The sequence below is a fragment of the Hyposmocoma kahamanoa genome, unplaced genomic scaffold (assembly GCF_003589595.1).
Source record: "Hyposmocoma kahamanoa isolate Upper Pololo Valley unplaced genomic scaffold, ASM358959v1 78, whole genome shotgun sequence".
In the NCBI taxonomy this organism is placed as follows: Eukaryota; Metazoa; Arthropoda; class Insecta; order Lepidoptera; family Cosmopterigidae; genus Hyposmocoma; species Hyposmocoma kahamanoa.
In genome coordinates this window covers 13,507,210-13,522,769 of record NW_020653945.1, presented here as the reverse complement: position 1 = coordinate 13,522,769, position 15,560 = coordinate 13,507,210, and the positions used below count along the sequence as shown (strand labels likewise).

The window sequence follows — 15,560 nt, the reverse complement described above, 5'->3', positions numbered from 1 at the left end:
ATGAATTTGTGACTTTATCACAACTGACAAGAATAGCCAGTTTATTTCCATTCTTCGTATTAATGTTATCTCTATCACTATTTTTCATTAAAATCTACTATTACTTTTAACAGAAATTACTTTTTCATAAACATACCGTGACGCTAGTGTAAGAACATAACTGTATTCAAAATTCTATCTCAAAGACATTCTGTTGCTCGGATTGTGAATTAACGATACAAATTCTGCTAAGTTCGTCTACTGAAATTTCATGAACGTATGAAGCCATGGAAGTTGGAAAGCTTCATTCGTTTAATTTATTTCTAACGATACGTTAGCTGCAATTTATTTGCACAGTAGAAAATACAATGTCGTCGTATATCTTTGAAACGCATTTATAGTGCAAATTAATACATCTTATATATCAGACTGAATATATAGAATTTGTATCATCTTTTCTCACCTCTGTGTACAGCGTCAAATCTCCCCTCGACTTTGGAGCGAAGTGCCTCCAGATCGAATGGCGCCGCTAATCCATGATCCACAGACCGGCTCTTCGACCTGCAAAAATACACAGCTTAATTAGCACAGGCACTACACTGATAATAAATGGGTATCGTAGGAAAGATTACATGTCTGTGATTACATTAATAAATAAATTAGTAAAATTAATAAACATAAATTCTAAAGATGTATGTTCTGCGCAATATAAAATTTATAGGTAATGCGATAAAATAAAACTTCTAAACAATGCCGTCCTGTTTTGGAAAAACAGGACGGCATTCTACAATAATAAATCGTTTAAGTAATGTCAATCTACCGAGTTCAGTTTTTCAAAAAAACCTACGTCGTCGGCTAACCAATTCTAGAAAATTCTTCTAATAATAAACTAGGATATTAAGAACAGATCGTTTGTAAATTCTACTCGGGTAGAAAATCCCTTCAAACCCTGTTTGGTAAGCTAAAAGGTTGCAAGACCCTTCGATAGGGCAGTTAGCGCGTGACTTGCTGAACAACACTACAAACACGTGGCTTCGACGGTTAATTGTCGTTACCCACCACGATATAAATATCTCAGCGAGCTTTCACACAAGTATTGACATAAGTGAATACTTAAAATTTCCTAAGAGTGTAATATTCGCGCGCAACGAAACAAAAGAAATATTGAACGTCAAGATTTTGATAGGGCTATAAAACCCACTTGAATGAATAGGGTAATATCGTAAACTAGAATTACGTTACTTCAAATCAGTTTCAACTTGGAAACTTATTTAGTTTCATTTTCCTCCAATTCTCGCGATCGCTACAGATTAGACCTTGATTAAATCGACTATTCATACTACTACTGTTATACTAAAAAAGAGGTTTTGAACAGATAAAACATTAAAAAGTAATATTGTAGAAAAAAATTAAATGTGGGTTACACCACTTTAGCACTGATAGCCTCATTTTATAGTGTCTAATCAATTACAATCGAGTTGCCGGAATTAATAAAAACAAGCCTTTGAAAACTGAAGCAGAAGGCAACTTTTCTAATTCTTAATAATGAGGAGAGAAACAATCATAGTTCCGTTCCAACCAGTATTAGGCCGTCTTATGAGGGATTATGGAATTACACAATTGGGTCAACGATTTTCGGCCAAATGTTTCAATTACGAAACCGATTTCCGAGCCGCATTCGTTATGAAACAAAAACATAATCGAGAATAAATAGATACCAATATAAATGGATTTTAACTCACAGACGATCTTAATGTATATATAAGACATCATATTTTTTGCGACTCTATAATTTAAATGTAGCCTTTGTAGACTGGTAGTGATTTTAATATTTTAGCATAATGACTGGACTGCGGGCCGTGCATGTCTTAACTCTGTCTGTAAATAAAACAACATTCCAAACTAGATGCTAAGCAACTGTGACGATGGAATGAATGAACTTTCTAATGTTGCACCATACATTTGTGAAGAGGAATTGTACTAAAATATATGTAGGAAAACGACAAATAATGTAAATAAAAAAATTGTTACCTCTTAAAAGTCTGGTCGATGCTTTCGGCACTCCGGGACAGCTGCTGTGAAGCACGCCTAGACCTGCATGCAACAGAGACCACGAGCTACAGGTACGCCATGCAAAATAAATAAAAACAAAATACATACTCAAATAATTCTCTACGGCATTGACACAAGTCGCACATTATTCCGTTGTTTGTGCAGCGACGAAAGGCCAGAATTATATGAATAAGCATTATTAGCACGTTACCACACTGATTTGAACTGCCTCCGTAGTCGAACGGTTACCATGCCGGACTGCCACGCAGAGGTCCCAGGTTCGATTCCCGGTCCGGGAGAAATATTTGTATGGCCTACATTTATTTCTCTCGTGAGTTTGGATGTAATTTGTGGTTGCCTGTGTGTGTCCATGGCACCCGCGACACAGGGTTTCCCTACTGCGGGGATATGTTGAGTGTGTGCGTTATCATTATTATTATTATTATTATGAAGCATTAAAATACTTCGTTAAATTTTTAATGAAAATCCAAATAAAAATATTAATATTATAATGTAAATATTTATGTTCCACCAGTGTGAGAACGGTCGTAAAGTAGTAAGCCAAAATAGTTTTTCAGCACGATATAAAAATAAATCAATCGGCAAATAAAACATGGATAGCCACCACATCGATTCATGCGATGGGTCTATATATCTAAATGAGACGTGCCATGCTTAATAATGACCCACTGATTTTTTGTTCTATTGATAGGTATGCTTTCCTACACGTGAAAGTGGTTGTGATTGTTTAACATACGTTGGTTGGTGATAAATAATAAATTTAACAGCAGTACAAAACGATTAACGCCAGAGTCCGGGTAATGTAGCAAAACTAACTTAACAGCTGTGGTTATTGCACGCACAGCGCCGTTTACTATGATAAAATACTGTGGAAACAGGTGTAATTCAACTAAAAAGAATTAAAACATTTTGACTAAAGTGGCTTTGTCTTTGACTTTGGCTTTTTATGCAGTTTGCTTTCGCATTTGTTCCTTTGTTAACAATTATGTGTATATCCGTTATGTGATTGATACCATTAATATAATATCTATTATCGTTAAAATATATTATTTTACTTAGTTATTACTACATTACCAATAAAAAAAATTGTTGTCATAGGGAGATAAAGTATAATTTATATTCGCGATATTGCGGCGGTGATTGTTTTGCGCACGTATTTATGCCAACGATGATTTTTGATCGATGCTGATGTTTACGGCTAAAAATATATATTACATCAAGCAAGATAATCGACGACGGCGTTACGACATCAATTAACTGCAATTAAAGACGTGGTTTTAGTGACACAATGAAGCTTAAACATTATGCAGAGGACTGATTTGGAGACCAAGAAATAGTTGCTCTTCAAAAAATTTTTTTTGTAGAAAGTCAATCTATACTGAACAGAAACGCGTCACTCAAAACTGTCATAATTAAATTTAATCCTCGACCTGTGACGGCCCCTAATTACGTAAACTATTAGCATTAATTTAGAGAAGTCGTCTAAGTTTAAGCGTTGTTACATAAACGCTATGCAAGCGGAGATCGGGGAGTTAGGCCCGAGAGTTACCCGGAACTCAGCCGGGGTGTAATGCCGCCAGGTACAACTGGAATGAGACGTTTCCGTCCCTCTCACTTATGTGTGCCTTGTGCGTGGAAGTGTGAAGGCTCTGTGTACACTGGGGGGGTCGGAAGGAGCGTCACGGAGGAGGGTGCGCCCTTGACACTGGTCGGCCGGGCGAAGCCTCCCACGTATTTACCAACACAACCGCATGTAATCGCTGTCTTGTACAGATTTCGCTGTTTAATCAATGTGTTGGAATTGTTATTCAACAGAAGAATTTATTAGCTACTTACTACATTAAAATTATCTTTAGTAAATCTTGACTATACTAACAAATCGCATGGAGTTGCTGAGTCAAGTGAGTATTACATAGTTACAATCGATGAATCAATACTAGCTCTCCCAAAGTTCGGAAGTGCGCGTTAAGAATACAATTACTACTGTAACAATGTAACCTGTTTTATTTTTGTTAACAAATAAAACTGCGCATATTGTTTTTGTATGAGAACATTTGAACCTCAGTACGTAACGGGATACGGCACATCGGATACGGTGGCATTGAATAATATTAATCCTTGGTAGCTTTTTGCGGCAGCAGCTTGGCACATGTGTCCAATTAATATCATGTCTTAACTCAGCGTATACTTTAAGAACGTATAAATTGGTCGTTACAATAAAAATGTGTCAATTAAACTATTCTATATGTAACTACTCTTCCGTAGACTTCACAAGAAATGTCTAGATAAGCGAAAAATATAAGATAGTAGTAAAATCGCAAAGGGACAATTTTATCCCCAAAAAATGTTCGTGAAAACGAAATGTTCGCAAAGATTATAATCTTGTCACTCCGCGAGCTTTAAACTTGTTTTATTTTTGTATTTATAATTTTTTAAGGAACTCTCTCTATGAAAGATAAGCTTCGAGACGTAACAGGAAAGTCTTGTAAGTACCAGTACATAAACAGAATTTGCAAATCGGCAAATCTTAAAAACACAATTTTACGGATTCGGAATTCTAACACGGTTGAAAAATTTCCCTTCTTATGTTGTCAAAAAATTACACGCTTTTGTAAGCGTAGTTAACTTTTTACGTGTATAAATAATAAGCGTGAGTTGTACATTGCTGCTGATGGAAATAATCCGAGAATAATCAATCAAAACACATAATAAGAATGCGGTCAAACAAGATAATTATAATTATGCAGATATAGTTGATATGCGACAATAAGCTTGAAAATGGTATAATATACTTTATAACTTGACCGTTATGGTCCATCGAACATTTGTATTAGAAAAAAAAAGAAATAATTTAAAAGTTCTACAAAGGCACGAGAAAAACAAAACAAATTGTGCTTTTATATATATACGTTATTAAAAATAATAACTCTTTATCACGGTCAATTACCTACATTACGGCGCACAACCTTCTAGGAGCTTCGAGGCTTAAAATTTGTTTATGATAAAATAATGGGCAAGTGGTAGTGGGTGCTAGCGGACACGCACGGTAATAAACTATATAAATAAACATAAGTAATTGCGTAATTACGAGAAAATTATCTTCAGTATATCGGACCCAGGATTAAATTCGACTGTCCTAAATTTTGTTTACTACTAATAGTTAACAACACTGTTGTTTTATCTATTGTGATAACTAATTTAGAAGTGCGGAAGAGGAAGTTTCCACTGGTTCATCCAGAGGTCATCGGCCTCGGTCTGCGGTGGTGATTGTGAAACAGAGGTGTGTGTAGGCAGGCACGTAGCACATTTTACTATTGCACCATAGCGTGATAATGGTTTAACAAGGGCAACCAATGAACTTTCTCAATGCTCCCTTACTGTATACAGTACTCATCGTTTATAACGTTAACATTATGCAAGTAACCTGTTCACATCTGTACGCGACATCGAATTACCCACAATTTTCTGTCATTTCGCAAACAAAAGAAAGTAAAATTTATCAAAATAAATAGATGTATGACAAGCTTAAACAGCATGATAAAGATAAATGAATGTCGTGTTTTTAGACTGCATAGCTACGTTTGCACACCTGATGCTGGTAGGTGTGGCTGATGAGCAATACTTGCACAACCGCCCCTCCCACTTCTTCAATTAATGTATAGAAGAGACAGACCCAATACAGACGTAAAGACTTCGCCTCTCCACCATCGTGATTCCCATCAAAAAAATAAAAAACCCTGGCTTTCAAAACTCACACAAAGTAATTGACCTAGAGACGAGACAGGCGGCGGCTTAGAAAATCATCTTGAAAAATCACATGAACAGATGTGACCTAAATTCGTCTGAAAAGTAGATAACAATAAAATAAGCGATTATCACGAATTATAATAAAGAGTACATAAATCTAAGAATATAGGAATAGACGAACGGTAACGTCGTTAATCGTTCCGGCCTCAGATCGCGTTATAAGTTTGCGTTCCATTTATAAACTAACTAACTAACTGTTAGGTTCGGATCTCCTCCAAGGAGCCCTTTAAGTTTTACATAGTCGGCCTAGCCCAATGCGGTTGTGAACTTCAACACGTTTTCTAAGGGTTAGGAATCTGCTACGACGCGCAGGTTTCGTCGCGCAGTTCGTAACGACATTTTCCTTCAGCGTTTTCGAGAGGTATTGCCACTAAACATCAACTCATGCCGCCCGCCCCCTTTTTACCATCGGACATCCAGACATATTTCGGGATATCATCCTTGGTCTTTTTCAATAGGCTTGGTTCCTTCAGGGACCAAGACTATTGACCAAATTGTCCAAGGGACATTACTAAGCGCCTTTTATTTTACGCACAACCCAGGAATAGAATGCCGTGACTGCGACTGTGTTTCCGAGCACATACAGCCCGAGCATCTTTAAAGCGCAACTGAATAGGCATCTTGTGGGCGAGCGCGTTCCATCGTAGACCCTATCTTCGCTCCAGAGCTAGGTAGTTGTTAAGAGTAAATCGAAATTCAAGATCAAAACACACAAACGTACGTAGTTAGAAATGAAAGTCATAGGTACAAGCCTCCCTCAAGGAAGCTCGATCTTTCAATAGAGAAGCAACGGCTCTCACAATAGACTACCACGCTTTGAAAAAGAGCATCAACATACAAAATTAACAAACTATTGCATGAAAATAATTAAATACATCCGTTTTGAAAGTTATGGCAGAAAAAAGGCGCTAGCTCAACATAAATACGGTTGCCCACAATACTAGTTATTCTATACTGCCCGGACACTGTTTATTTGTACAACTTTATCGTTCTTATGGCCGTAGAGGTTTTTAGCATAATAAAAAAACATGTAATTTGCGAAACAAGAAATTTTTCTCAAACAGGTTTCCGATCGCTTTTAAACACACGATTTTGAATGGGTAACCAATTTTTTTTGGCATTTTTGTTTATATTTTTTGTTATCAATAAGACCAACAGCTGCAGTACATTCATAAACTTCACACCGCACAGTACGACCGATAATGGTTTCTTGTACAAAACATCATTGGACACTGGTCTTGTGTATATTATAATGAAAATATCGCATTCAAATTTAGCGCTTATATTCTATATATTAAAACCACAGGTTGTGTAGAAAGATAAGTTTTTCATACAAAAGTGAAGTAAACGTGCTTGGGCTTGAAGCAAGTAATTATACTTAATGCATTTTAATGTACGTTGGGCGTTTAGCGCTTATCCCATTGTAGTTTGCTGAGTTTTAGAGGAATAGATAGTAGATCAAATTCATCCTCGCTTTCTTTACTAAGGCATTTAGGCATTTTTTTAGGGCTACGTATCTTCGGTTCAGCATTTCACATCTTGAGCTGTAACTCATGTTCTAATATTGAGTTATAATCATATACACAAACATATAATTGTAAATATTTATTACGAAACTTATTCTTTGTGTTGTAATAGCACCAGTAACAGAAACAGTAAATATGCTACATCCAATTACTGTAAATTTACTAGAGCAGTAGTAATATCGCAATTTAAGCGCAATTTTATGCAGCCATCAGTGCCACTTTGACTCATACAGTATTAACGCCATGCTAGAGGTTTGATGGCAATCTTTTGCGTAAGAATATATGGTTTTTAAGTAATTTTCAATATAATTTTGACATTCTTTGCAATTGTATTAATGAAATATGAAACGGTGAAATGTTTTATGAATCGGCTGTAATTAAAATGTTACATTAATATTCAGTAGTTATTGTAAATCTTATAGCTACTTTATATAGCCTAAAATATATCATCTCTGCAGTTGAGCAGGGCATAACAAGTGCAAGACAAGCCCGTTTACAGCTTTTGTAGATTACGGATGTATGTTGAAGTTGTTATGCAACTTAAAACTGCTCCCCGAACTTTCTTACTATCTTAAGCGGCTATTATACAACTCAAAGTTACAACACAGGCTGCATTTTGTACTAGTGTGTTAGTAGTGCAGTTATTTAACATGCATAATTAAAGCACGTAAACATTGGCGAAACTAAATACATGCGCTATTGTACGCTCCGCGGTTTTGTTATGTATACTCTTATCTATCTTCTATTATAGTCAACGTGTTACATAGCGCGTGCAGTGTATGCAATGATTGATCATAGAGACCTATGCGTTAGGTGCCAGTTGACCCTAATGACTGCAGCGGCCTTCTAATGCAACTGACGTATAAGGACTGACAAAGAAACGTGTGTCTACTGCCACTGTCTTGTGCATTTTAATCCTGATTTGCAGTCGGCTAAATGCATTTAATTTTATCATTTATCGTAGACACATTATCTCTGCACCTTGATTAAATAGCATCATAAATACAAAGGAATTAGTCTTAGCATGTGCATTTAAATGAATTCTAAATAGAATAGATACATTTTATTAATTCTAGCTATATGGAAAGGCCTCACTTAATATCTACGACACGAAAGGGCGAAGGATAACTTTACTATGATGTAATAAATAGTCATTAGTTGCATGGTACGAGTACGGAAGGGCTCCGTGTTGACATGTCTGCCTTATATTGACTTCATTGCAGGTCATATAAAAAGTTATAGTTAGGGAGTCACTACACTTATCGCACGGAAGCAGATTAAGCAAGTCAGAAACAGTAACAAAGCTATTTGCAATAAAAATGAAAAAGACGTTGTGCGTTTCGTGTCGTCGCGTCGTCGGTCCGAGCAGAACTCTTACTGCTTGGATATAAAACTTTTTCAGACCGGCTCTGATAGCGCGTTAATACGTTTGGTGACTCCCTTACCATCTCCTAGTAAAAATTTGTACCAACTATATATCCTAATTAATTTATTGATATTAACATTTTGTTTATAAAGCCCAACAGCTATGGAGTAAAAATCCCTGCATGCTGACTTATTCCCTAAACGCTATAATTTGGTCCTTTTCAATGCGAGAGTGATTAGGCATTATTTAAGTGTGCATGCTCCATCGTCGCCATCGTCATTTCCCATTGAGATGGAGGTCAAATACGCACTTTCGTTTTATTTAAATATTCTTAACAGTTGTGACTTTTTAACATGCTGACTAAACTAACACGTTAGTCCCAGTAATTACCTATAATTGTATTATAAAAAATAACGTCAAGTTTTCTTTAATATGTTTTTTATTTATCTAATGTAAATGTTATGTACAATTATAATTGGATGTCAGATTTAAAATGTTATGTGTCATAATTCTAAGCATTATTTGTTGTCTGTCATCTGTGGATGTACTTTATTAAATGAAATTTACAAAATAAAATATATGCATATGAAGGTTTTTGTGATCAGCTAACGCTGATCCTGCATTAGTTAGTGTGGTGTCTCCCTTACAGCGCAGGATGTCGCAAACATCATGTGACGTGAGCAGAACTTGCGAAATAGCTTATTAATTTATTCATTGTGTATGTGTTTGTATTGCCTATAAACAGTCGCAGATAATAGAGGCTAATTGGTCATCGGTTTCATGTATACCTTTAAGTATAGGTGAAGACATCAAACTATTGATCGTCAAAGGTAACACCAGGAACACATCAAACTATCGATCGTCAAAGGAACTTACCAATGCCCAAATAGAGTGCCTTGTTTGTATGACATGCGACATTTGCAAATTTGCTAAGAAAGATAAGTAAGTCGCAGTAGAGTTCATTGTGAAAGAGTTCGTCCAAGGAATTACTACCACTTTACCTATTTCTACCGCCAAGTAGTAATGTGAGCATCATTGTATTCCGGTTCTGAAGGGTGCAAGGTTGTGAAATTATAGGCAATTGGGACTTGTCAGTTTATATCTCGGGGTGAAGGGCGCAATCACAGCGCCTCTCAGATCTTTGCGATTTAAAGCTCTGCAAGTGCCATGGACAGGCGTGTCGCTTGCCACTAAACACAACTGTTAGTCACTTGGTGTCATAAAAATAAATTGGTAATGATTAGTTGATATCGTCATCTTTCAACGCCGTAAAATGGAAGCAACGTGTCAAGAAAGTGAGTAGGAGATCGTAAAAAATGTGGTAGGACTCCCAAACGTCAAAGTGTCTCCGCCAATAAACTGCTCTGCAGTTTGGCGGGCTTTAAATTTGTAACCAAAAGTACTTTCTTTTTAATAAACGATTTATTATTATTATTATTATTTATTATTATTATTATTATTAATATCAGCGGAAATTTTTAATGCTGTTCGGGCTAAACATATACTTATGAATTCAAGTGATAAGTTTACAAAAAATGTATGCGCGGATTTGATAAAATATCACTTTATCAATTATAAAATTAACAATAAACGTTTTTTATGCAAGTTATGCGAAAAAGTTAATAACTATTGCGATCCATAAATGAATCATGACAAAACTGGGGTTTATATTTATATGGCGACCGGTTATGAAGTGCAATTCCCTGACTGCAGACTTGTAACTTGAATGCTATAAATTGGGCCGTTCATTGACTTTAATGGGGCCGTTTCATATTTAGGTCTGCGTGCTCCATCGTCGACCTCATCTTCCGTCGACCTCATCTTCACTTTTCAGGTGAAATGGAGGTCAAATGCGCACTTATTCTTTCATTAAAAAGTTTCAAAATTTTGTAAGTATTGTATAAAGTGTATTTATTAAGTTAATTAATAATTCGTAACATTATTTAAAAACGTGCGCCCGTTTTACGCCATAGGAAGAATGTAAATGAAGACGGGTAATTTTCAGGTTAGTTTTCTCTACCAATTTCGGTGGCAATTTCTATTGTTTCAGTATTCGAGTATATTACACTGAAATATTGAATATATATCACGTTACTACACTCGAACATAAAGTAATATTTCATGCTAATATTCTCGAATATTTAAATAACAAAATTTGCCACCGAAATTAGGTACAGTAAACTAACCTGAAAATTATCCAGACACCGTAATCGCAAAACAACTGGGTGACGTTTTCCACGTAATTAGTTCAATGTTTCATCAGTAAAATGGAATACATTAACGTAATTAACACAACATTTAAGTGTTTCCTTTGCTTAAGCCAAGCATGTGCTTGTAAATATGAGTTGCAAATATAAGTGACACGTAAATAAATCAACACATTTTAATGCATAACCAACAAAGCGTAACGTAAGTATAAGTTCAAAACTGTCGTGGTCACTAAACAATTACTACTGGTTACTGATTTTTGACCACGGTGTAACTTTTTACTTTTCTCCCGATATTTCAGCTATTATATGGTCTTCATCATCATAATCATCAACAGCCTATCGCAGACCACCGCTGGACATAGGCCTCTCTCAATGCGCGCCATTTCGCTCGGTCCTCAGCTCGTCGCATCCATCTGTTGTCAGCAGCCTTTCGCTAGTAGTCACTCCTTCTGGCCAGAGGGCATCCTACACTACGTTTGCCGAGTCGTGGCCTCCACTAAAGAACTCGCTTCCCGGCTATCGGTTCTTCGACAGATATGGCTAGGCCACTGGCACTTCAGCTCGCTTACTCTACCAGCTATGTCGACGACCTTGGTTTTTTGTCTGATAACCTCGTTCCGTACCTCATCCTTCAAAGAAACTCCGAGCTTAACTCGCTGACCGACTTTAAACTGGTAAACTAACCGCATCGTGAGTGTCCACGCCTCGGCTCCGTATGTCTTATTGTCATGGGGTTAAAACAAAAATCGTCCAGTAGCAGTAGAGCTCCTTGTAAAAGAGTTCATCCAGTGCAGTACTGCCACCTTACCTATTTCGGCCGCCAAGCAGTAATGTGATCATTACTGTGTTCAGGTTTTGAAGAACTATATCCGAGGGTGACGGGCGCAGTGGTAGTATCTCAGAGATCTCTGCGATTGAAGCTCTGAGTGGCATAGAAACTATTATGGACAAACGTGTCGCTTAACACCAGGCGCAAAACTTGTACGTACCGTCACTTCGTATTTAAAAAAATTATGTTGTAGTTAGAAACTTGTAAACAACGTATAGTCATAGAAAAGTATCTAGATAGTAAATAATATTAATAATTTCAAAGACAATCACACCAACTGCCTGGTCTTAAGCTTCTGTGTACTATGAGTACCAAAGCAATGGAATTAATTCCGGGGCACTACCTGGAACACCCAGACATTTGCATTAGTTCGTTTCCAAATTGGTCCTACCGGGAATCGAACCGAGGACGTCCATATTCAGCGCCCACAATGCAAACCGCTGGGCCACCGAGGTCGAAAATAGAAAAATACCTAGATAGAAAACTAAACATTTTGTTGTATGGCCTGAATGACGCAGGCGCAACGAATTCTTATATCGATCTCATTTGGTTTATAATGTGCGTTAAGATATGGACAATTGATGTGACGATATTCACTAACATTTTTGTTGGGAAGTGGGTCCGTCCACCAGGCGGCGCTAATTGCAGCTATAATTAGTCCGAAGTCAACCACCAACGAGCGCAATTGGCGCAATGGGGAGGAAATGGTCATCCATCCTACAATATCTACATACGTACACGTTGCTCCGCATACACGTAAAACGAACAAATATTGACGTACAAAGTTATTTTTCCGTGTGTACCGAAGCACTGTTATACTAACGGATTATGAGATATCATCATAGTTGCTATATTGTGATTAGTACAACAAATGTTAAGTCATTAAAAGACGCGAATATCACCTGATACTTTAATTTTATCAATTGCATTAATTGGTGTGATACTCTGAACTGCAGGCATGTTCGTATCTAGTGCTTCTAGATCTGAGCGATATTCAGATGTAGGTTAAAGGAAATTTGGCTTATATTTATACAATTAACATTTTCTTAATAACACATTACTTTGATGGTATTCAAGCTACGTTTTTATCTTCGCAGATATTTCCTAGATGTAGAAACTTCCACAATGTTACGCAGTAAATTTGTAGTAATAGAACTTTGAGCACGGTAGTGATTTAACACTAAGCGATAATAGTGAGACAAGTGTCTTGTAGTAAGCAGACGTATCGTGCACCTGGTGATCGAGCATTGAGTTAATTTACAATAAAACAAGTCGACCGCGCGACATTACATCTCGTAACGAGTGCTTGAATGCGACTGTCCTTGCGCCAGTCAACAACGTCATCGCCTTGGGGCCTTACCATGAACTCTTATTACGATTCAGTTTAGGGTCTAAAATGAATCGTTTTGAGACAGCGCTACATGAAGTGTATATCACCATCCCGCTTTTTTGTCGTTACGAACCTATACTGAACTGTAATAAGAGTTCATGGTAAGGCCCCAGTGCGGTGACGTTGTTGACTGGCGCAAGGACAGTCGCATTCATGCACTCGTTACGAAATGTAACGTAGCGCGGTCGACTTGTTTTATTGTAAATTAACTCATCACACATTGAGACAGTCACTTTCCGCGCTCTATCGGAAGGAAGTAATAAAGCAGAAAACTAGAAACAGATACGACCTCTAATAAAATGCCAACCCGACCCGCCCGGAGGCGAACGCGAAGCCCGAGTTAGGTAAATAAAGCAAACAATTCTGTTGCAAGGAGAATCGCTTGTACTGTACCTTGCAAACAAATCATATGAACAATGTGTATCTTTACTATTTATCTAATTACTATTCCTTGTTGTAACTACTTCACGTCAACATTTGTTTAAATCTATAATAAACGCGTATCAGAATGAGATCATTATTGTTAAAACTCAGCGGCAAACTGCGAGTGTCCAAAATAGAACATAGTAATAAATTACGCATTTAACTAAAGCTTTGTCTTGTCTAGCAGTGAGGACCACATTATGCACAAATTTAGGTAAGGGTTTAATTTCGGGTGGTCACCTGAAATTAAACACACATAATACAATGTATACACTAACCACGAAGCCCATTTTAGTATGGGTACTGTCAACTTATTGATCGCTAGATACACAGCGCAAAATCGACGTTAAATAAAGCACACAGGGTCCAGATTAGACAGCACGCCATGCTCAGTCATCGTATACTGTACACGGACATTGGTATAGACTACGCCTACCTTTGAACACAATGGAGGTATCGACACAAGTGATACTTAAAGCGGATTTATAATGGTAATCTCTAACTAGGCCTTCGACAATTAAAACCGAATCCAACGTTCTAGATACGTGGCAGTGTGAGGGATTTCAAAAAGTGAATTACAAACCGATTTTCTCGGAGGTTTCAACTGAAAGGATTTCCACGAAGCTGGAACATGATGCAGGTTTATATTCTAGGAATCTATATTAACAGACGTTAAAATTTTACTACAACACTTATGTAGGGAAATAATACTACCGTTTGACACCGTGGTCAGAACGGTAAATCTCAAATGCAAATAACGTGTACAGAAAGTAACAAATATTTATATGAAAACGTGTAGTTTCCGAAATCAGCAAACTTGCACTTGGTTGACGATGGCGGTAAATTTCGATTTAATCGGTAACACAGGTTGTATGCATTTAGGTAGTTAATAGGGCATGTGAACGCAAGCGAAATGTTTTGATAACACGAACCTGTCGTACCAGCGTGTGATCGAATCAATAAGCACAAAATGTTTAAATAGCATTAGAACATTTGAATCGACGGACAGGATATTCGTCGTATAAAAACACTCGTCTACATTTAAATACATTTACGTCATCCAGTTCTGTAAGGACACGTAACTAACATAACAAAACGATTGGGGTGCTACAGGTGGATACGATGATACCTTTTATCGGCAAAATTAGAACGAAGAATAAAAAATACATTCCTGAAATATCCTCAGCTAAAACAAAGCCAACATCAGACAATACTGTGTTGCCCAAGATAAATAACAAACTAATGGAACTAAATATTAAACTGAGGCGACTTCAGACTAAAAACGACTACTAAGGTCTAACGGACAAATAGTAACTCACTGAACTAGTCGAATTCAATTCGTTTATGGTTTTGCTATTTTCTAAAACTGTATTTTTTGCTTTGCGTCAAAACAAAGTTTTCGAGGTGAACATAAATTACATAAATTTATGTTACGATTCTAGTTCTATTATTACTAGAGTTGTTTTAACGAGTTTTAAAAAACTTAAATATGAGAATTAAAAAATGTTTTTATTTTCCACTTTTGTTTTCTAATGCATTATTAAAATATTTTTTATAACATAAATTGATTTGAAAATTTATTTAGTTTCTGAAGAACTACAATACAGTAGAACAAACAAACAAGAACTACAGGCCGTACAGATTTATTTTTTCATATAATGGAACTTGTTGAACTATCATTTCACAGTCATGAAAAATTTCCATTATCATTAAGCCAAGTCGTGTCTAATCACCTACCAAGTTCAAGATATTGTATACGCAAGCAACAATTTTTATTTTTATATATTTTGAACGATCTCGATGTTGGAAATGAAACCGGTTTTTTTTTCGGATCTCGCTCTCGATATATGATAATTTTGCACAGAGAAAGGTTGTAGGATTTATATAAATTACATACCGATCGATTGGCATGATTAATATTAGGGGTTAAAGTATGAAATTGCCGTTTTATTGCAAT

At 36.6% G+C, this 15,560-nt stretch overlaps 1 protein-coding gene across 10 annotated transcripts in view; it reads right to left on the bottom strand.

The window, feature by feature from the left end:
- The window catches only part of LOC113233254 (nuclear receptor coactivator 7), a 101,769-nt gene that overhangs the window by 24,903 nt on the left and 61,306 nt on the right, over positions 1–15,560 (bottom strand). For 8 of the 10 annotated variants that reach the window (XM_026468303.1, XM_026468306.1, XM_026468304.1 and 5 more), the window contains 2 exons: positions 2,011–2,073; positions 443–540 (listed from right to left, as the gene is read on the bottom strand). In XM_026468303.1, the coding sequence (XP_026324088.1) occupies positions 443–540; positions 2,011–2,073 (161 nt within the window). The remainder of the gene's footprint in view (positions 1–442; positions 541–2,010; positions 2,074–15,560) is intronic. The other 2 variants (XM_026468305.1, XM_026468302.1) reach the window with 1 other exon arrangement.